Here is a 21,380-nt window from a genome sequence, read left to right on the forward strand (position 1 = left end):
GAAAAATTATTTCAGTGCCGGGGTCCAGCCCCAGCAGGTCCAGGGGTCCCCAAAGGTGTGGACGGAGTCGGCGAAGAAGGAATGACACAGAGACAGCGTTCAGTTGATCATCATAGCCGGGTTCTCTTGTCAGGGTCTCCAGCGAAGTTCTTCTGTCTGTAGGTTCTGTGTAGGTTCTGTGCCTAGGCTCTGTCTCTCTTGGTCCTGTCTTCCAAGCCCTGTGTTCTAAGTTCTGTGTCTTTCTGTCTTCTGAATTCTGTCTCATGAGTTCTGTGATCTAAGTTCTGAGTGTTTCTGTCTTGTTACAACTGTATTTATACCAGTTGATTCAATCCTATCAATCTCTATTACAAAGGTTAGGGCGTTTCTTATCTCCATTCCAGGGAGAAAAGATTATGTAGTTTAAGCATGATTGTTCGTAGTTAAAGGGATTAATTACCCGCCTGGCACTTAGTTGAGGGGTTTTATTCCCTCCCTAACTTCAGGGGGAAATCCCTACCTGGGGATTCAACCTTTCTCTGAGAGGTGACCTTGGTTAAAACACAGCACCAAGAAGGTGAGCAAACATATTAAGAACCATATGCTATATATGCCAGGTCCCTTGAAACAGCAAGGATGGACCGGCTCCCAGCAAATTCCCCCTTTTTTATTTTTTAAAAGCAGTCATTAAAAAGAAAAACCTCAAACGCTCTCTTGTATCCATTTTAAGAGTAGGATTGGCGCTTTCTGCTATTACCTGAGTCCTGATCTATCACCCCAGGGAGAGCTTGCCAATCCTGCACTTTCCCGGGGTGGAAAGGCTGCAGTGGGGTTAAGGATAAGGCTCCTTGGGCCTACCTTCTCCCATGCCTCTACATTTACCTTTCCGGCACCTTTCCTTCCTCAGAAAAGCATGGACGTATTTCTTGTATAAAATGTTCTGTCTGACTGGGAGTAACCTTAATTCCTCTGCTAGCAAGCATATATGTTAAAAGATCAATACAGAGTCTTTTTTCTTTAGACTCAGTATGGCACATCTTCTTAATCTAAAGATCAATACAGAGTCTTCTTTCTTTGGACTCAGTATGGCACATCTTCTCAATCTAAGGATCAATACAGAGTCTTCTTTCTTTGGACTCAGTATGGCACATCTTCTCAATCTAAGTTCTGTACTATCCACCTTCTTACCCTACTTATCCTCTGTAGGGGGGTTTGCAGCACCCTGGTGGAGTCCTATCCGTCCCGAATGTGGGGGTTCTCAATGGGGGGGGGCTTACCTATGGGAATCCTGTTCCAGGGGTTCCCAAAGGTGTGGACGGAGTCGGCGAAGACTATCCACCCTTTTCCTATGGTGGAGTCCTATCCGTCCCGATAATGGGGCTTACCTATGGGTCCCTGTTTGGGCGCCACATGCCGGGGTCCAACCCCAGCAGGTCCAGGGGTTCCCAAAGGCGTAGACGGAGTCGGCGAAGAAGGAATGACACGGAGACAGCGTTCAGTTGATCAGCAGCCTAGCCAGGATCTCTAGCCCGGATCTCCAGCCAAGTTCTGGTCTGGATCTCCAGAGAGGTTCTGCTTCAGATCTCCAGCCAGGTTCAGTCACCAGGTTCTAGTCAGGTTCTCTTGCCATGTTCTATAGTCAGGTTCAGTCCAGGATCTTTTGCCATGTTCTCTCCAGTGAAGTTCTTCTGTCTCCAGGCTCCGTGTAGGTTCTGTCTTCTGAATTCTCTTCTAAGCTCTGTCTCTTTCTGTCTTGTTACATCTGTATTTATACCAGTTGATTCAATCCTATCAATCTCTATTACAAAGGTTAGGGCGTTTCTTATCTCCATTCCAGGGAGTAAAGATTATGTAGCTGAAGCATGATTGTTCATAGTTAAAGTGGTTAATTACCCGCCTGGCACTTAGTTGAGGGGTTTTATTCCCTCCCTAACTTCAGGGGAAAATCCCTACCTGGGGATTCAACCTTTCTCGGAGAGGTGACCTTGGTTAAAACACAGCACCAAGAAGGTGAGCAAACATATTAAGAACCGTATGCCATATATGCCAGGTCCCTTGAAACAGCAAGGATGGACCGGCTCCTGGCATTTCAGTGTGTATACAAAGTAGAAATTACAACACTGTTAAAAGAGCTCTGAGAATTAAGCTAGTATATTCCCTGAGTATCATTTAGAGAAACTGATTCATAAACTTCAGGTATGCTAAGAAATATAAGACAATATAAGACAACAGAGTATGATAACATATATCTTATTGCAAAAGCTTACATAGAGGTATGACTTAATTACATGTGTTATACTGGTATTTGCAATTTTTCAGGTCTCCTTTTTTTTTTTTTCCAATCAGTACACTGTTAGGTTCCTATCTTGTTATTGAGAAGAGAACTTTCTTAGGCAACTGCTTACAGTTAGGATAGAAGTGCCAAAATGTCTGCTTGCTGACTGATAACTCAACATGCCATCACCAGATTCACTGCTTTGGTGCGGGCCACAGGCAGAATGAGGGCCCTGGGAGTGGGGAACCACACTGCATGGAGCCACATTTTAAGTGGGGCCAGTTCAGATCCATTCAACATGCATTCACTGAGCTCCTATTCAACCAGGCACCAGGTAAACAAAGATGAGTATCCTTGAGGTTCTTTAAGTCGTATGAAGAAAAAAAGGATACACCAGCAAATATGTCTATCATGTAGTAAATGAAAAGAGAGGTAAGTACTTAGGGAGCACAAAAGAGGGGTGCCTGCCTAACGAAGAAACTAAGGCAAGGTAGTTGATGCTTTCTATGGGATCCCTAGGCTTTTAAGAGCTTAACAAAGGTACAAGTTTTAAGGCACCTTTGGGTTCTGGGATCTTGTATTTTATTTTGGCACTAGGTCTCCATGACTGTTAGAGTACATCACAATACTTAATCACATGATCTATTCATTTACACCGTTATGTCAAAAGTCTTCTGCTTAAATCACTAATTGGCTGAGATGAATTGGCAAGACCAAAGCCCACAGATCTAAAAAAATATAAATATTACATCAGATAACTGTATTTCCAAATTTAGCTTGCATAATTCAGACTATTTTCACTAAAGAATCCCTCTTCTGTACTTATTACATAGCAGACCACTGGAATAAAAAACTGCATGTCTGGATTATTTTGACATGAAGACACTGTACATTTTTCTTACCACTATGGCTAGAAAAGTGTCTGTAAAACCCTTTTTCATCTTTGATGGTTTTTAGCCAACAAGTGTCAGGACTGGGAAATGTGATTTTGAAAATCCCTAATGAGAACTTAGAAGTCAGGATGAAAACAGAGTTAAGGAAAATTAGAAATTCTGAGGAAAGTTTAAAAATACATATATAACACATAGGTAGAATGGAACTTCGATTATTGGGAATGAAATAAAAAGTTTATAAAGGTCATGATTTGAACCATACAGAATAATAACTAAGGTCAAAAAGAAAAAAGGGAACAACTTAATAAAGAATCATAAAGTTCTTTTAATCAATGTTATTTTTATAGTGCCAAATATGAACAATTCTGAATCACAGAGATTATAGATAACAGGCTGAAAAATGCTCATCTGATATGAGGGAATAGACAGCATATACTCTTATATGTCTAAATAAGTCATGACTACATATTCTGTAGTGAGTTACAAATAAACTATTTGAATAACACTGCTGTTTTATTTCAACACTCTCAACTTGCTAAAAGGAACAAAATTTTTGAGATTTTTGCATAAAGAAACATGTAAAATTAAACAAAAATGCCTAAAATTATATAAAACTTTGGGTATTTTCCAAATTGCTGAGGTGTCATGAAAATAAAAATTCAAAGCAAAGAAAGGATAAAAATACTAGAAAGCAAATCAATACTGGTTATGAAAAGACCAAAACATCCATGGCAGACTCACCTCCAACATTTATTATACATAATTTCCCTGAGTCCTGGAAAATGTGAGGATGACAGACAGGAATGACTATGGCATGCAGCATCAACATTTGCCAAAAGCACATGATATTTATAGATAAACAACTCAAACCCATTTGCTTCTAGTTGATCTGATCTAATAAATATCTTGTAATATTTTGAAAAATTAAAGAGGTATTTACATTGAACCATCAAGTTCATGATGGCTAAGAAGCCTTAGATTTGTAGATGTACACTCTTTTAATGTGTCATACTTTTAAAAAAATATTTTTATTGATTTCAGAGGAAGGGAGAGGGAGAGAGACAGAAACATCAATGATGAGAGAGAATCATAGATTGCCTGCCTCCTGCACGTCCCCTACTGGGGATCAAGCCCACAATCCAGGCATGTGCCCTTAACCGGAATTGAACCTGGGACCCTTCAGTCAGCAGGCTCTATACACTGAGCCAAACTGGCTAGGGCTAGATGTATACTCTTTTATATTTGGTCTCTAATCTTAGGTGAATATAATCGGCAACTAAACATAAACCTAAGTGGTGTAATATAACATTATATAACACTGTGCTATGCCCATTATTATAACAATTAGAAACAAAATCTAGAAGCATTCAAGTACTTTTTATTGCTGATCAAAGGTTTTTACTTTTTTATTGTAGGGTTTTTTTTCTTTTAAAGGGATTCATAACATCATTTACCTGTAAATGAACAATTCTCCGAAATATATCTTCTCTCATGCTCATCTCGATATCAAAGCGAGAAAGTCTTTTGTCCGCTTCTGTGCTTGCTGCTCGTACTTCTTTGTCAGAGGAGACGTGCTGGGGAAAGTCTAGCATGGTTCGTTCCACTGTTAATAGAGGGGAAAACTGTAAGGACTCCTCAAGTCAGGATTAAGAAAAATACCTCCTGTCTAGATGAATGATTATCCTGACAAAAGTTTTCATTTTACACTTTCTGTAAAAGTTCCTGAGGCTATAAAAAAACACAGCATTTAATACAGAGCCTAGCTGTCCCAGTGGCATTTATAAGGAACAATAGGGTGTGCACTGGGCACTTATTAAAGTATTCTTTGGGTGTAATTTACTAACTGGCAATATAGAAAAATAAAGACATAGTTCTTATACTAAGGCATTTTATAATCTGGGGAGCGGTGGTGGGGAACAGCACATAAAAAGACAAAGAACAATGCAGGACAGAGCAGGTTAGTTGCTAAATGAGTGGGATAGTAACTGAAAGACAGCAATGAGGAGGTCTGGCCACTGTGCAGTGCTCAGCGGAGAAGGCGGGGCCTTAGAGGATGGTGGGGATGGTGGGCAAAAGGAGAGGCTGAGAAGCAGGGAGTGCAAGCCTGGGCAAGGGCAAGGGCAGGGGCAGGGGCAGGGGCAGGGGCAGGGGCAGAGGCAGAGGCAGAGGCAGAGGCAGAGGCAGAAGCAGGGGTAGAGGAAGAGGATGTTTAAAACACAAGCACACCAAGTTAGTGGGGTGGCTTTAATTTAGAAGTTCTTTTTTTTTTCTTTATAAAACATATATTTTTATTGATTCCAGAGAGGAAGGGAGAGGGAGAGAGAGATAGAAACATCAATGATGAGAGAGAATCATTAATTGGCTGCCTCCTGCGTGCCCCCTATTGGGGATTGAGCCCGCAACCTGGGCATGTGCCCTGACTGGGAATAGAACTGTGACCTCCTGATTCATATGTTGCTGCTCAACCACTGGGCCACACCAGCCGGGCTAGAATAGAAGTTATTAACCTGCATACAGATTTCTTAAATAATTTAATCAAAATTACATACCCCTCCTCCCCAATGCAAACATTCATACAAACAATGAGTTCCATACAATTTCAGAGGATTCTTCGGAAACTCAGTAGACACATCCAGCAAAGAGCTGAATATTGGGGTTATTCCTGTTAAATGATGGTGCTAATGTAGCCCATGCTAACTTTTACATATTAAAGTTGGTTCTGGGTTTTTCACATATTTTTTGTGTGTGGCTTTAATTGGGCAAAAATCTAATGTCAATGAAATAATCCATACTATAGAAACAATGAATATGGTTTATAGTGATGGTTGTGGTTATACTATGACAATGAATACATTTTTATTTTATATATGGTACTTTAAAGGTATTGTAAATAGGCAAAGTTTACACCTGTGATATATGGTAAACGGTAGAGCTCTCTTTTATATACCAAGAAACTGTACAATTAAAGAAGCCACCTCACTCTTATTAGTCCTCTTAAAACACTGTTCCTCCAAATAAAGGCATAAAAAATTGTCACAAATATCTGAATACATTAATAATGTGTTTTTAAAAATCAAATTAGATAATTATTTTTAAGGATTTGACTTAGTCTATAATTTTATGTCTCTTAAATAAAGAATAAAACAGATTTAAATTTTAATACCTATAGTACTTAAGTGATATAATTAACTAATAGTTATCATTTCTGTTTACTTTTAAAATAAGCTCAAAAATATTATTAAGAAGGGCAAAATTGCTCAAGAACTCAAATGAGCAACATAAAATATAGGAACCTAAAGTTGGAAACATATTCTTAAATAATAATACTGCAAACCATTTCCTTCCTAACTTTGCCCACAAAGACCTGAAACCAGACTTACACTCTAGCTGCCAAACTATAAGCAATGCTGATGTCCAGTAACTGACACTAAATGGGAAGGATTTTAACAGCTCTTGCTGGAGGTAGAATGAACAATGAGAACTCACAGATAAGAGAAAGTTAGTCTTTAAAAGGCTATTCTTTGGATGATTAATCCACCAAGAAAAAGTTATAAGAGAGTAAGAACATACATCACAAACCTAAAAGTGTATTTAGAAGATGCATTATTGGGGAAAAATATAATAAATAAGTTTTTTGTTTTTGTTTTTCCTCCCACTGATGTTTATATTTGTTAAGTGTATACGTAAGTTACCAGGCTGGCACGCCAACTTGGCCATAAGTGAATAAAGAAGTTCGTATCTGAACCTGGGACAAACCATATATAGGGTGGGAGACGCACATGAAATTGCCTACTGGGAAAGCTCTGCCGAATGGGGGCCAACCCCTTCCCTTTTGACTTGGACTAACGAGACCAATCAGATCCTTTTTATTCAGAGTTTAAACTCAGGACTTGTAGCAAGAAGTCGTGGCCACTGATGAGAGTGATGCAGCTGGTAGAGGCAGAAACTGAAACAGAAGAGCAGAGGTCAGGGAAAATAGCCAAGTCCCCATTGCGGTGGGAGAGAGTAGGGAGCTCTTGGTGTTGAGGGGTTGGGGAGGGCAGAGCGATGACCAGGGCACTAGGGCTGTGGAGGGTTCTGGACATCCTTCCAAATTCCAAAAGACATACTAATGTTTACGTTATCCATGCTCTTATGAAGTGTGGATACACAGCCAAGGGTTGCTTAGTCATAATTATCCTACCAAATATATCCAACCCGTAGAGGTAACTTCTGTGAATCTTCATTTCTTATAACTCAGAGAATTTCATACTCATATAATAAAAATAATGTATTTTAAGTGTAGGGAAAATGGAAGATAGAGAAAAGCATAAAGAGAAAAGTAAAAAAGTCAACTGTCAGCCCACCATCTAAGATACTAACCATTATTTTAAAATTTGTTATTGAAATTTTCTTTTGGCTTTCCTTCTTTGTCCTTTTCTCTAGGTCATTAAATACTGTGTCTAAACATTGTTTTGTTATTATGTTTAAAAATATTTTTATTGACTTTTAGAGAGAGAGAAAAAGAGGGGGAGGAACATCGACTGGTTGCTTCCTGTATGTACCCTGACCGGGGATGGAACCTGCAACCTGGGTATGTGCCCTGACTAGGCATCAAACTGGTGACTTTTCTGTGCAAAGGACGATGCTCAACCAACTGACACGCACCAGCCAGGGTTATACATGATTTTAATGGCTTCACAGTGTTAGGGTGAATGTATCACAATTTATTTAGTCATTCTATTAGTTGACACTTAGGTGTTGTTCCAAGCTTTTGCTTATGAGAGTAACTACCTATACATAAATTTATAGATGATTTTTTCCTGTATCTGATTATTTCCTTAGTTAAATACATAGATGTGGAATTACTAAGCCAGGGTTTGAACTTCTAAAAAGTTTTCATAGATACTGTCAATGCTCTCCAAAAAGCAGCTGTAATGAGTGTACATTTTATAGCACCTTTGCTAACATAATAAAAAAATTTTAATCTGAGGTAACTTAATTCCAAGCAATTAATTAATCATTATGTAAAAATCAATATCTTGTGAAATTGGAAAACGGACTGCTAAGACAGAACACTGCCAGGGTCCAACCCCAGCGGGTCCAGGGGTCCCCAAAGGTGTAGACGGAGTCGGCGAAGAAGGAAGGACACGGAGACAGTGTTCAGTTGATCAGCAGCCTAGCCAGGATCTCCAGCCAAGTTCTGGTCTGGATCTCCAGAGAGGTTCTGCTTAGGATCTCCAGCCAGGTTCCGTCCAGGCTCTCCAGCCAGGCTCAGTCACCAGGTTCCAGTCAGGCTCTCCTGCCAATCTCCGCAGTCAGGTTCAGTCCAGGATCCCCTGCCATGCTCTCTCGCCAGGCTCCGCCTCCAGGCTCCCAGGCCAGTCCCTGTCCAGGATCCTCCGGCATGCTCTCGCCAGCGAAGTTCTTCTGTCTCTAGAGAACGTTCTTTGTAGGTTCTGTGTTCTTGGCTCTCTTCTGAGTTCTGTCTTCCAAGCCCTGTGTCCTTAGTTCTGTGTTCTGAGTTCTGAGTGTTTCTGTCTTGTTACAACTGTATTTATACCAGTTGACTCAATCCTATCAATCTCTATTACAAAGGTTAGGGCGTTTCTTATCTCCATTCCAGGGAGAAAAGATTATGTAGTTTAAGCATGATTGTTCGTAGTTAAAGGGATTAATTACCTGCCTGGCACTTAGTTGAGGGGTTTTATTCCCTCCCTAACTTCAGGGGAAAATCCCTACCTGGTGACCTTGGTTAAAACACAGCGCCAAGAAGGTGAGCAAACATATTAAGAACCGTATGCCATATATGCCAGGTCCCTTGAAACAGCAAGGATGGACCGGCTCCCGGCAAATTCCCCCTTTTTTATTTTTTAAAAGCAGGCATTAAAAAGAAAAACCTGAAATGCTCTCTTATATCCATTTTAAGAGTAGGATTGGCGCTTTCCGCTATTACCTGAGTCCTGATCTATCATCCCAGGGAGAGCTTGCCAATCCTGCACTTTCCCAGGGTAGAAAGGCTGCAGTGGGGTTAAGGATAAGGCTCCTTGGGCCTACCTTCTCCCATGCCATTACATTTACCTTTCCTTCCTCAGAAAAGCATGGACATACTTCTTGTATAAAACGTTCTGTCTGACTGGGAGTAACCTTAATTCTTCTGCTAGCAAGCACATATGTTAAAAGATCAATACAGAGTCTTTTTTCTTTAGACTCAGTATGGCACATCTTCTTAATCTAAAGATCAATACAGAGTCTTCTTTCTTTGGACTCAGTATGGCACATCTTCTCAATCTAAGAATCAATACAGAGTCTTCTTTCTTTGGACTCAGTATGGCACATCTTCTCAATCTAAGTTCTGTACTATCCACCTTCTTACCCTATCCTCTATAGGGGGGTCTGTAGCACCCTGGTGGAGTCCTATCCGTCCCGAGTGTGGGGCTTCTCAATGGGGCGTGGGGCTTACCTAGGGGAATCCTGTTCCAGGGGTTCCCAAAGGTGTGGACGGAGTCGGCGAAGACTATCCACCCTCTTCCTATGGTGGAGTCCTATCCGTCCCGAGTGCGGGGCGCTTACCTAGGGGAACCCTGTTCGGGCGCCAGATGCCGGGGTCCAACCCCAGCGGGTCCAGGGGTTCCCAAAGGCGTAGACGGAGTCGGCGAAGAAGGAAGGACACAGAGACAGTGTTCAGTTGATCAGCAGCCTAGCCAGGATCTCTAGCCAGGATCTCCAGCCAAGTTCTGGTCTGGATCTCCAGAGAGGTTCTGCTTCAGATCTCCAGCCAGGTTCAGTCGCCAGGTTCTAGTCAGGCTCTCCTGCCAATCTCCGCAGTCAGGTTCAGTCCAGGATCCCCTGCCATGCTCTCTCACCAGGCTTTGCCTCCAGGCTCCGAGGCCAGTCCCTGTCCAGGATCCTCCGGCATGCTCTCGCCAGCGAAGTTCTTCTGTCCCTAGAGAACGTTCTGTGTAGGTTCTGTGCCTAGGCTCTGTCTCTCTTGGTCCTGTCTTCTGAGTTCTGTGTCCTTAGTTCTGTGTTCTGAGTTCTGAGTGTTTCTGTCTTGTTACAACTGTATTTATACCAGTTGATTCAATCCTATCAATCTCTATTACAAAGGTTAGGGCGTTTCTTATCTCCATTCCAGGGAGAAAAGATTATGTAGTTTAAGCATGATTGTTCGTAGTTAAAGGGATTAATTACCCGCCTGGCACTTAGTTGAGGGGTTTTATTCCCTCCCTAACTTCAGGGGAAAATCCCTACCTGGTGACCTTGGTTAAAACACAGCGCCAAGAAGGTGAGCAAACATATTAAGAACCGTATGCCATATATGCCAGGTCCCTTGAAACAGCAAGGATGGACCGGCTCCCGGCAGAACACGTACAATGGTTTATGATGCCCACAAAATGAAATATTGATGTGCTTTTGCATCCTACTCACCTATGTACTTCACCTCTACGTCAGCCAGTGCCTGCAAACAGTTCTCATACGTTACTTCCTCAAGGTCAAGCATTCCAATGGCATCATACACCTGTTTGGTCTGCACAATGAGCTCCTCGGTTCTTGTTTTAATTTGTTCTGGTGAAAGATCCCATCTTAAAACATTCCTGCCAGCCGCAGTGCTGGAAGACATCGCCTGAAGAGGAGACATCACTTCTCGCCCCAAAGTCATTCTGAATAAAATCCTGCAACCACCAATTCTAAAGAGAATCAGAAAGAGAATAAAAATTAGGCATTTTCTGTTGATCTAAAGTCAATAGACAAGTGGGTATTATCTAATTAAATTTAAATAAAAGAGAACTTTTTAATAAAATTGAGCAATTTCTTTCCGCTGAACACATATGCACAACACTCCTGTGAAAGTGTCAGGGCAGGACTCGGACTCCTGGGGGCTTATGGGATCTCCTGACAGGACCCGCCCACTCTTTCTGGGCAATAATGCTGGTGTTATTCCAGGTGGCAGGCAGGATGCCTGCCTTCTGATGTGTTTGGGTGAGTTGCTGAGCAAGCCAAGGAGAGGTTGAGTTCCTGGTTAAACTGAAGACTTCATTTGGGAACCAAAACTCTTAAATCTCTTGGACCTTGAGCCATGTTTTTTCTGAAAAATATGCATTCTTCCCCTCCCCCCCCCCCCAGCAAAATGTTGGAGGTTATGTTATTGAGGAATAAACTGATATGGATATGTGGATCTTATTTAATGGCACACTGTACTATAAATATAAAGGGGATTTAACATCAACTCTTATTAGAGCTTTTTAAAAATTGGGAAATTATCAAAATGCACATGAATCAAGTTTTAATATACTGTATGATGGTGAATAGGCTGTCCATTGCACCATTTCTTTCTCTGAATTCTCAGGCATGCTTTGGCAGTGCAAGAGCTCTGTAACATTAACAAATTCAATAAAAAGTAAGTATATAGAAAAAACCCTTCAATGTTTATATTTTTTTCTTGAATAGTTACAGATTTAATTAAATTTGTATTTTCCAAACATTAAATTGTTTGTGTAATTAAATCATAGAAAAATAAAGTTACATGTCAAAAACATAATAATTGTACTTTATAAATTAAACCAGTAATTTTTATTATTTAAATGTTTTTCCTGTGCAATGGCCACCTACTACTTATGCAGTCTCAAAAATGTTTGGGATTCAGCATTCAAATTTAGGTTGAACACCAGTTAAAAACTTTTTCTACCAAAATATCAAGAATGGGAATTTGAATTTAAAACTTGGAAAATAAACTCTGGTATAGCTATGACATTATTCTAAAAGAAAAAATTAAGGGTAATTATACTAGTCCTCCAACCCCCTAAACACTCAAATTAATAATTGGTGCCATGTGTCCATCTATCTACAGATGCATGTGTTTGTGTGTATAGATAATTTTAGAGCTTATAAATAAAAATGTTATAATTAATAGCTAACATTTATTGTGTTTAGGCACTGTACTAAGTGCTTTTCACATATTAACTCAGTTCTCACAAAAACCCCATGAGGCAGATACTATCGTTATTCCTGTATTACCAAAGAGGAAACTAAAACACAGTTAAGTAACTTGCTCAAGGTCACTATGGTGGGAGCTAGGATTAAAAGCTAGGTAGTATCTTGTAACAGAAACCCACACTTGAAACCTCTACTAGTATGTTCATGTTGACCAATGTCACAGCAATAAATTAAAGAAAAAAGAAAAAAGCAGGTAGTCTAGATCCAGATCCCACACTCTTAACTGCTACGTTAAACTTCATTCCTATTATTTTACAACACCCTAAAACAACCTTATAATGTAAGTCAGACATTGTTCCCTTTTAATATATGATGCAATTGAGGCTCAGAGAAGCTAAGTGACTAGCTTAAGGCCATTCACTCACAAACTCACAAATATTTAGGAGCGTGTACTGTGTCTGGTCACTGTGATAGGTGCCGAGAACAAAAAGGCGAATTGACTGGGACCATGCTATTACAATACAGTGGAGAAGACAAATGGATCGATAGGCAATTATACTATATTGAGATGAGGGCTATGATAGGGTCAGCAGAGGGAACTCTGAAAGGCCACAAAAGGAACTTTTCTAGGAATATTGTCTAGAAGGAGAAATGCGCAAGCCAAGATCTAGACAACGTGCTATCCAAAGGCCAAAGGCTTAAGGAGAGAGAAGTCTGAAAAGGTAAGTAGGAAGTACTGAATGCAAAGCCTTGTAAATCATTAAAAAGTTCAACCTTGCCAGGCCAGTGTGGCTCAGTGGTTGAACATCTACCCATGAACCAGGGGGTCACGGTTCGATTCCTGGTCAGGGCACATGCATGGGTTGCAGGATTAAGCCCCAGTACGGGGCATGCAGGAGGCAGCTGATCAATGATTCTTTCTCATCATTGATGTTTCTGTCCCTCTCTCCCTCTCCATTCCCCTCTCTGAAATTAAAAAAAAAAAAAAAAAAGTTCAATCTTATTTTGAAGGCAATGAGAGCCATTGAAGTCTTTTAATCAGGTGAGAGATGAAATAAAATATGCATTTTAGAGAAATCACTCAAATTATAGTGAGTTGAAAAGTTTGGAAAAGAGAAATCATTCTAGAGGAAAGCTATTACTATATTTGGGGCATAAAATTTTGGCATGCTGAACTAGAAAATAAAGGGAATTGGAGTGTTTTTTAAAAAATCAATATGAGATGGTACTGAATGGATGTGTGGGGAGGTGGGAGAGTCAAGGAGGATGTCCAGGTTTCTGTGTTGGAAATGGATGGTGGTGCCATCACTAAAATAGGGAACTGAGAAAGGGGAGGAGGTGGCTCTTTGGGGTGGGGGTGAGAAATTCATCTTTGGACATGCCAAGTGGCTGTGGCACATGTAAGTGGAATACATTAATATTAAATGGTAATTAGAGGGGGGTGGTTGGACTGGCCCAGGGGAATTTGCAGAGTGAAAACAGAAGAACTGAGTTCTAGCTCTGGTTTAATCACTGAGGTAGAAGGAAAGCCAAGCCAGGCTGGGTCTAGGAAGTTGTGAAAAGTAAGCATTAAAAAAGGGAGGGAGCCCTAGCCGGCTTGGCTCAGTGGATAGAGTGTCAGCCTGCGGACTGAAGGGTCCCAGGTTCGATTCCGGCCAAGGGCACATGCCTGGGTTGCTGGTGCGATCCCCGGTAGGGGGTGTGCAGGAGGCAGCAGATCAATGATTCTCTCTTATCATTGATGTTTCTATCTCTCTCCTTCTCTGAAATCAATAAAGAAATATATATATATATATATATATATATATATATATATATATATATATAAATAAATAAAAGGGAGGGAGCGAATAACAGTATAAAGAAAGACAGAAGAGTCTGTTGAACTTAGCAACAGGAATGCCATTGATTACTCTGGCAAGAGCAGTGTCAGTGGGGTGACAGGGGTGGAAGTCAGGTTACTGTTAAGAGGTGTGAAGAAGGTGAAAACTGGAGAGAACACCTAAGCAATTCTCTGGCATGAAAACAAAGGCAGCTAACTCGGTGTGCGGCTGCAAGGGGCCTGCGCAGCTGGAAGGGGCCGAGGCAAGGGGAGATTGGGGAGATCTAAATGCTGTCTGTCCACGTGAACTGAAGTCTCTGATGTGAAACACTGGCTGATGGACCCAAGGCTGGCAGACTACTTTCTAATATATTTTCACATTTCTCCTTTAACCAGTTGAGTTATATATTCACCAAAACCTGTTTATGACGATTTGTTTTTATGCAATTTAAATATTTAACCGGTTAAATGTATGTAAACAGAATGATTTGTTGTTTAGCTAAACTGTTTTGGAAATACTTTTTAATAGATAGTGACTAAAAAGCCAAGCAGAAAAACAAAAACAAAACCCGGCTGTAACAGAAGTTTAAGTAAAAAATTGTGATGATTCAGAAGACGTCTGATTCAGATTAATTATGTGTGTCTTTAGGTGTGTTCTTGTTCCACTTAAAAAAAAAATTGGAAATTTAAAAATGGTACATTTTAGATGTAGTTAAGCAAGGACAGTGAGGAATTCCAATCAAGTGATTCATAGCTGCTAAAAAGGCCTTCATCTTACATCAAAATATTTAGAAATAAATATACATTTCTGTTTTGTTTGAATATATATTTTAAGCAATTTATCATTTTTCATGACTCCACTTGAAACTAATTTTTTAAATTTATTCTTAAATGACATTTACAGAAAGGTCAAAGGAGATAGGAACAAATGGCATATAAAGCATGGACAGCAATTTGTTTTAAAAGACTACAATCTCAGTAAGGTCAATAAAATGGGTAAAATGGGAGTAGTTAGATTGTAATAAAAATGTGAGATGTCTGGGTTTAGGAATTGAAAAGCTAAACAGACTGACAAAATCCAGCATATTTTCTTGGAAGTGGATGGTTGAGATAAACAAGTTGAAGAATGCAAAGAGCCGACATCCTAGCATTGGATAACTTGTCTATGATGAACACGGGAGTCCACAGCTTGACAGCTGGGCCTGGGAGTAGAAAGGAAGAGTGAACCAGGGACAGAAGTCTTCAAAGAATAGAAAGGGCTGACCAGGTGGTTGGGAGAAGACATTGTGGGCAGGGTATAGAATGGGAAAACCAGATTGCGAGCCTCGACAGTGGTTTTATACAAGGTGAAGAAGTGTTGGCCTGGGAGAGTAACTGGGGGCAAGGTAGGATCTGGGGAACAAAAGATGTGGATTTTCCTCCTTACTTGGTGCTATGAGATGTGGAAGAAAAGACGGGTGTAGGGGAAGTATTTTCCTCAGGGCGGAGGGGATTTCAGGAAAGGTTAAAAGGAGAAGAGACCATCCAGAGTATGACAAAGTGGAGTATGTTTACCACAGGACCAGAGCTCCAGAAGTAACAAGGGAGAAGTCTAGAGCAGACAGCTACAGCGGTATTGGTTGTCCAGCCCACCTCTCCCCCATCTAATTATATACGCGTTTTCTTCCCATATCCATGCATCCCCCACATAGTCCATGATCTTTAAAGGTGGCTGCCTCTACCTCAGATCCTGCGAGAGAAAGGGGTCTTATTCCTACTGAGTATAAATGAGAAAGCTTGTGTCCTTGACTACAGCCAGCATCTAGCTTATGAGGAAGAATGGAACCTGATTTAGGATGAAATAAACACTGTGAATAGAAAAATAAAGGAAAGAAACTAGATATTTACTGACATCACTGAGCCCCTAGATCAACTAATTCTGAAGCCTGACCGACAGCTGGACTTTCCAGTTATGTGAGTCTATTGTTTAGGCCAGTTTGAATGTGGTTTTGTTATTTGGCTCACACAGAGCACTGACTAATATAGGAATGAAAACTGATAAAGGAATGAGCACAGGAAAAAGAATTATAAAGGTTGGAATACAAGAAATGACCAGTGACTGGAGGGTCTTCTAAGCTTGGTGGTCACCTAAAATACCAGGGATGTGAAGTTCAGTGTGTGGTGTTGGCTAAAAGTTTCCAAAATAATTATTCCCACAATTCCTCATAGACACACAGAACTAAGGCCTCGAAGGAGTCAGCCATGACCATGACTGATTGGGCTCCCAAGGAAGTTCCGCACAGGTGAAGAGGCTGGCCATGGGGTTTCTCAGGCAATGAATAGCAAGTGGATGACTAATGACAAAAAAATAGGACTTCTGTATCTTAATACCCTGCTCTTTTCACCACTCTTCTTAGTATAAACCAATTATTTTTTTTAATATATTTTATTGATTTTTTACAGAGAGGAAGGGAGAGGGATAGAGAGTTAGAAACAGCGGTGAGAGAGAAACATCGATCAGCTGCCTCCTGCACACTTCCCACTGGGGATGTGCCCGCAACCAAGGTACATGCCCTTGACTGGAATCGAACCCGGGACCCTTGAGTCCACAGGCCGATGCTCTATCCACTGAGCCAAACCGGTTAGGGCTAAACCAATTATTATGGACACATTTTCATTATTGTTAAACAGCTTTAAAATAAAATTACTCCAAATATTTCACTGATAAGATGACCTCCACCAGTTTTCATTTATTTCCTAACATTTATCAAAAGGTTGAGTGTTTGGTCACAGCATCACCTGACTTTAACTCAGTTAAAATGATAAAGATGTGAGCAACCCTGCCTTGGCTGTACAAATATACCTATGATCACCCTTGTACAGCTCTACTGCAATGAATAAAAAGCTATAACTTCCTTGAAGTAATACTCCCTGAATGTGGAAGGGGTAAAAAGAAACAGACAATAGAAATCATGATTTCCAGAGTCAACAGAACACATTAATTTTTTTATATTATAACTTCTTTTCTCGCCTTCTGGAATTTTGTCTTAATTTCATTACTTCATGATTTAGAATTTTGTTATCAAAGAAAAGGAATGAAGACTGAAGGATCCCCTTATGCTTCTAATGAAAACATTTTTTTAAGATATATTTTCATTGATTTTTTACAGAGAGGAAGGGAGAGGAGAGAGTTAGAAACATGGATGAGAGAGAAACATCAATCAGCTGCCTCCTGCACACCTCCCACTGGGGATGTGCCCGCAACCAAGGTACATGCCCTTGACTGGAATCGAACCTGGGGCCTTTCAGTCCGCAGGCCAACGCTCTATCCACTGAGCCAAACCGGTCAGGGCTAATGAAAACATTTTGATCTACTGAGAATTTTTCTATCTGCATTGTATCTGCTTTTCCTCTTCCATCGTCATTTGCTGAGCATCCCTCCTCCTCCCCTTCTGTTACCATTTCAAGCTCATTCAATGCTTAGAATGTTGGTACATTTCTCTCTTCTTGCTCTTAAGGGCCTCTGTACCTGGTTGGGAAAACTGGTGAGTGCACCTGCAGTCATTCCAGCAACTGTGCTTGTTCCCTTGAGAATCTGGTGAGGACTTTTAAAAACTGACTTTTTGCAACTGAGAGCTATAAAAGTTGAAAACAGGTAACAGAGTGTGATCCTGTCTTTTTCTACAGGGGTTATTATGTGCATTTGAAAGTTAAAATCTAGATTACATGAGAGACGTCTACTATCTAATTAAACACTAGGGTGTTGTTGTTTTTTTCCTACAAACTTCCAGGCTCTTTATTATTTCTGTCCCAACCACACCTTCTTCATAGTCTCTTCAGTCTTTAAAGTACTTTCAACCACACAACTCTGCAATTTCTAATAAGAAATAGTACAGAAACTATACTGGGATTGACAGGAAGGTGCAGTTGTAGTCTCCTGTGTCCACCAAACAAATGAAGTACTTAGGCAAAGAAAGCAAGTGGCATAGATTCTGACAGAGACCACCACGTTGTAGAATTTCATTTGGACAAATGAGCATGCCACAGCTATTTTGAGTTCATTGTCTTAAAATTTTTGCAAAACATTTTATGGAATGTACTTTCAGAGATGCTCTGAGACTTGCTGCATTCATTTCCTTTTGAAGCATAGTTTAAAAGCCTCTACTTCCTCTTATCAAGGCTTCTTTGACGATTCCAGTTCATCCAGATCTGAGCTTCTATCACCTTTCATCTGTGCCATTCATTTAAATTACTGTCATTCACCTGTTCGATTGGCTTGTCTTGTATTCTGCACTAGACTAGGACTTTCTCAAGCATAATAACCATGGCACATTTCTTTTGTCATGACCCTAACCTGAGCTCACTGCACTGCTGAGCACATAACAGATGCTCATTATATACCAGAGGCCCGATGTACAAAATTCGTGCAAGAGTAGGCCTTCCTTCTACAGGCTCCTGACGCCGGCAGGCACCCGGGACCCGGGCTTCCCTCGCAGCCCCAGCTTCGACTGGAAGGTCATCTGGAAGGATGTCCTACCTAATTAGCATATTATGCTTGCATTATTTTATAAATTTGAAAGGAGATGGATGGGACTGGTATGGCTAAAACATTACAACAACACCATCTCCCGTCATCGTCACAAATAAACATCCATGCAGGGAAATGTGTCTTAATAGAATCAGGACTCGAGTGAAACTCCATTATGTAAAATGTCCTAACTTCTCTTTCCCCACAATTTACATTTTATCCATGTTCTCATCCTTTCCCTGTAGTGTTACTGTGTTGTAGCACATGGTTTGCATGGCATTTCTTGACATTTGCCCCAATTCTTCAAAAACACTTCGAAAATATTCCTAGTATTTACTTTGGAATTAATATTTCTCTACAAGCTCCTATTGAGGGCTGCATTTCATCAACCCCCCAGACTGTAATTACTCTATATTTATTTAAATTATTTATCTTGTTCCATTTCATTTGAACCTCCCCCTTCTAATCTTAATTCTTACTGTTCATATAGTTGTTTTTTGCACTCACTGATTTAACTAAGTCACCCCCCTCCTTACTAGTATTATGAGCTTCTAAAACCAGGTGAAACCATTAATATTGGTTGCTACCAAAACAAATAATCAATTTGAACCATGCTTTGATAGTGAAACGACCAGAATGTTCCAGAAGACACTGAAAAGTAATTTTGCTTCATGATGACGCACCATCACACACTTCAAAACCAGTTAAAGACACGTTAAAAGATCTTGCCTGGGAAGTATTAACCCACCCGCCGTATTCACCAGACCTTGCTCCTTCAGATTACCACTTGTTCCGATCAATGGCACACGCACTTTCTGAGCAGCACTTCAAATCGTACGAAGAAGTGGAAAATGGGGTCTCTGAATGGTTTGCCTCAAAACAAGAAAAGTTCTATTGGGACGGAATCCACAAATTACCTGAAAGATGGGGAAATGTGTAGCTAGCGATGGACATTACTTTGAATAAAGCACTTTTGATGTTTCTCTGGAAATTATTGTTGTCTTTGATGACAAAATCCGCTATTATTAACCAGTACACCTAGTATGACTAGGCACGCCTTTCAAGAGCCACAGACTTTTAGTTCTTTCTACAAGGAACAGGGCTAAAGGTACTAACAACATGATTAAAATTTAAAAGTGGCTTTTCTACAAGATTGTTTAAATTTCACAAATCCTTATTTTTACAATGGAGAGTTAATCTTATTAGCTATGCTAACCAAGTTACAAAATTTTACCTGAAGATTCCTGGTCTTAGACCAGCCGTGGGCAAACTACGGCCCGCGGGCCGGAAATGAATAAAAGTAAAAAAAAAAAAAAAAAAGACCGTACCCTTTTATGTAATGATGTTTACTTTGAATTTATATTAGTTCACACAAACACTCCATCCATGCTTTTGTTCCGGCCCTCTGGTCCAGTTTAAGAACCCATTGTGGCCCTCGAGTCAAAAAGTTTGCCCACCCCTGTCTTAGACCCTCAACATATCAAACATTTGTGAACCTAGTTTTCTCTCTGTTGTGAATGTCCTTGCAGGTTTCACATTCCTGCCGCTGTCCCAAATGTTAAGTCATCTCCCACTGGTGAACCTCTCCCATACTCCAAGTCTCTCTCCTGATAACTGAACTTCCTTGCCTCCTCAACCTCTTCCCAGAGCACTGCCTTTTCCACTTTGTCTTAAAGTGCTTTCCATCTTAAGCTCCAAAATTATGCTGGTGAGACTTTAAAAGGGTAGATGGATGAGCTACATCACTCCCTTAACTTCAGTTTTTTGACCTACTTCACTCCAAGAACCTTCACGTTTATTCTTATCACCTCTTGGAGATGCTCCTCAGAGGCAATACATTCTGATAGTATTCCAGTCTCTGACCACGATCTGTCTTCTCAGCTCCCACTTTACACCTGTGATTCTTATTTCTCTTGTTCCTAGACCTCCAGTTCCCCGATTCCTCTATTTTCTCACTCTAACAGGCTTCTTCTGTAGCTCTGCTTAGACCTAGGTGATGACTCCTACTTCTGCCCTCCTGCCTCTACACTCCTCTCAAGAGAGCTAAGAGGAGGTGCCCATGCAGAGCCTACATCCACCTCCTCCGCCCCACCACCACACAACTCTGGACTCCAGAATTTCTTATTCAAATGGGCCCCAGAGCCTGTGTGGGCCTCTTCCCTGGGCCAGTCCCCCTGAGGGTGAAGTGCACTCTTGGTGTACGTGCTGCTGGGGTTGAGGGAGAGTCATTAGCAGGGGAGAGTATGGTTGGAGCTTGGACTTACAGGTGGGGGGGTCCAGGCACATGTGCGGCGCCTCGTGGTACAGAAGGGGGCCAGGGCAATCTCCCAATTATACTGTTGTCCAGGCTACACAAATGCTGGAAGTGAGCCACATCTATCAATTCAATCACCCTTCACTAAAAACCCAACTGCCCGGCTTCTAGTCCTTCTGCTAGATCCACCATAAAAACCTCTGCCCAGGACTATTTTAAACAGCCACCTTCTCTATTCGTACATCCAGATCACCAACCAGGGCTATGGGGTTTAAATGCTATTTTATCATAGTCTTTATCCAGCTCAAATGCTGGACTCTCAAGACTTCAGGAAAATCCATCCAGGTCACCCTGTGCTCCCCCAATCCCACACCAATGATCTCAAACTGTGATCAGTTTCCCAAAATTTCTCTTCTCACTGTCACTAGCTAACCCTGCTGGCCATTAGACAGAAATTCCCACCTACAAACATAGCTACATCTATACCATTCTTTCTTTTTTACTCCTAATGGACGTATTTGTCTTATCTAAAGCCAATTTCTCAATCTGTGAGAGAGTCTTATGTGATCTCTTCCAAGACATTACCCCATGAAATAGTATCTTTTTTAGTAGAGTCTTAAAGGTCTCATTTACAGTGCCTCTTTACAAACGTATACATGCTTGAGTGCTTAAGTGTCTTCATTTAAATAAAATAAAACAAACACTTCCTCGATCCTGGGTCCCTCACTAGAAAT

The 21,380-nt window shown here is 40.7% G+C and overlaps 1 protein-coding gene across 9 annotated transcripts in view; it reads right to left on the minus strand.

Annotated features, from left to right (window-relative positions):
* Positions 1 to 21,380, minus strand: part of NLN (neurolysin) — an 82,329-nt gene that overhangs the window by 41,784 nt on the left and 19,165 nt on the right. For all 9 annotated transcript variants that reach the window (XM_059694497.1, XM_059694500.1, XM_059694498.1 and 6 more), the window contains 2 exons: positions 10,558 to 10,817; positions 4,602 to 4,750 (listed from right to left, as the gene is read on the minus strand). In XM_059694497.1, coding sequence (XP_059550480.1) covers positions 4,602 to 4,750; positions 10,558 to 10,817 — 409 coding nt within the window. The remainder of the gene's footprint in view (positions 1 to 4,601; positions 4,751 to 10,557; positions 10,818 to 21,380) is intronic.

The sequence above is a fragment of the Myotis daubentonii genome, chromosome 4 (assembly GCF_963259705.1).
Source record: "Myotis daubentonii chromosome 4, mMyoDau2.1, whole genome shotgun sequence".
NCBI lineage: Eukaryota > Metazoa > Chordata > Mammalia > Chiroptera > Vespertilionidae > Myotis > Myotis daubentonii.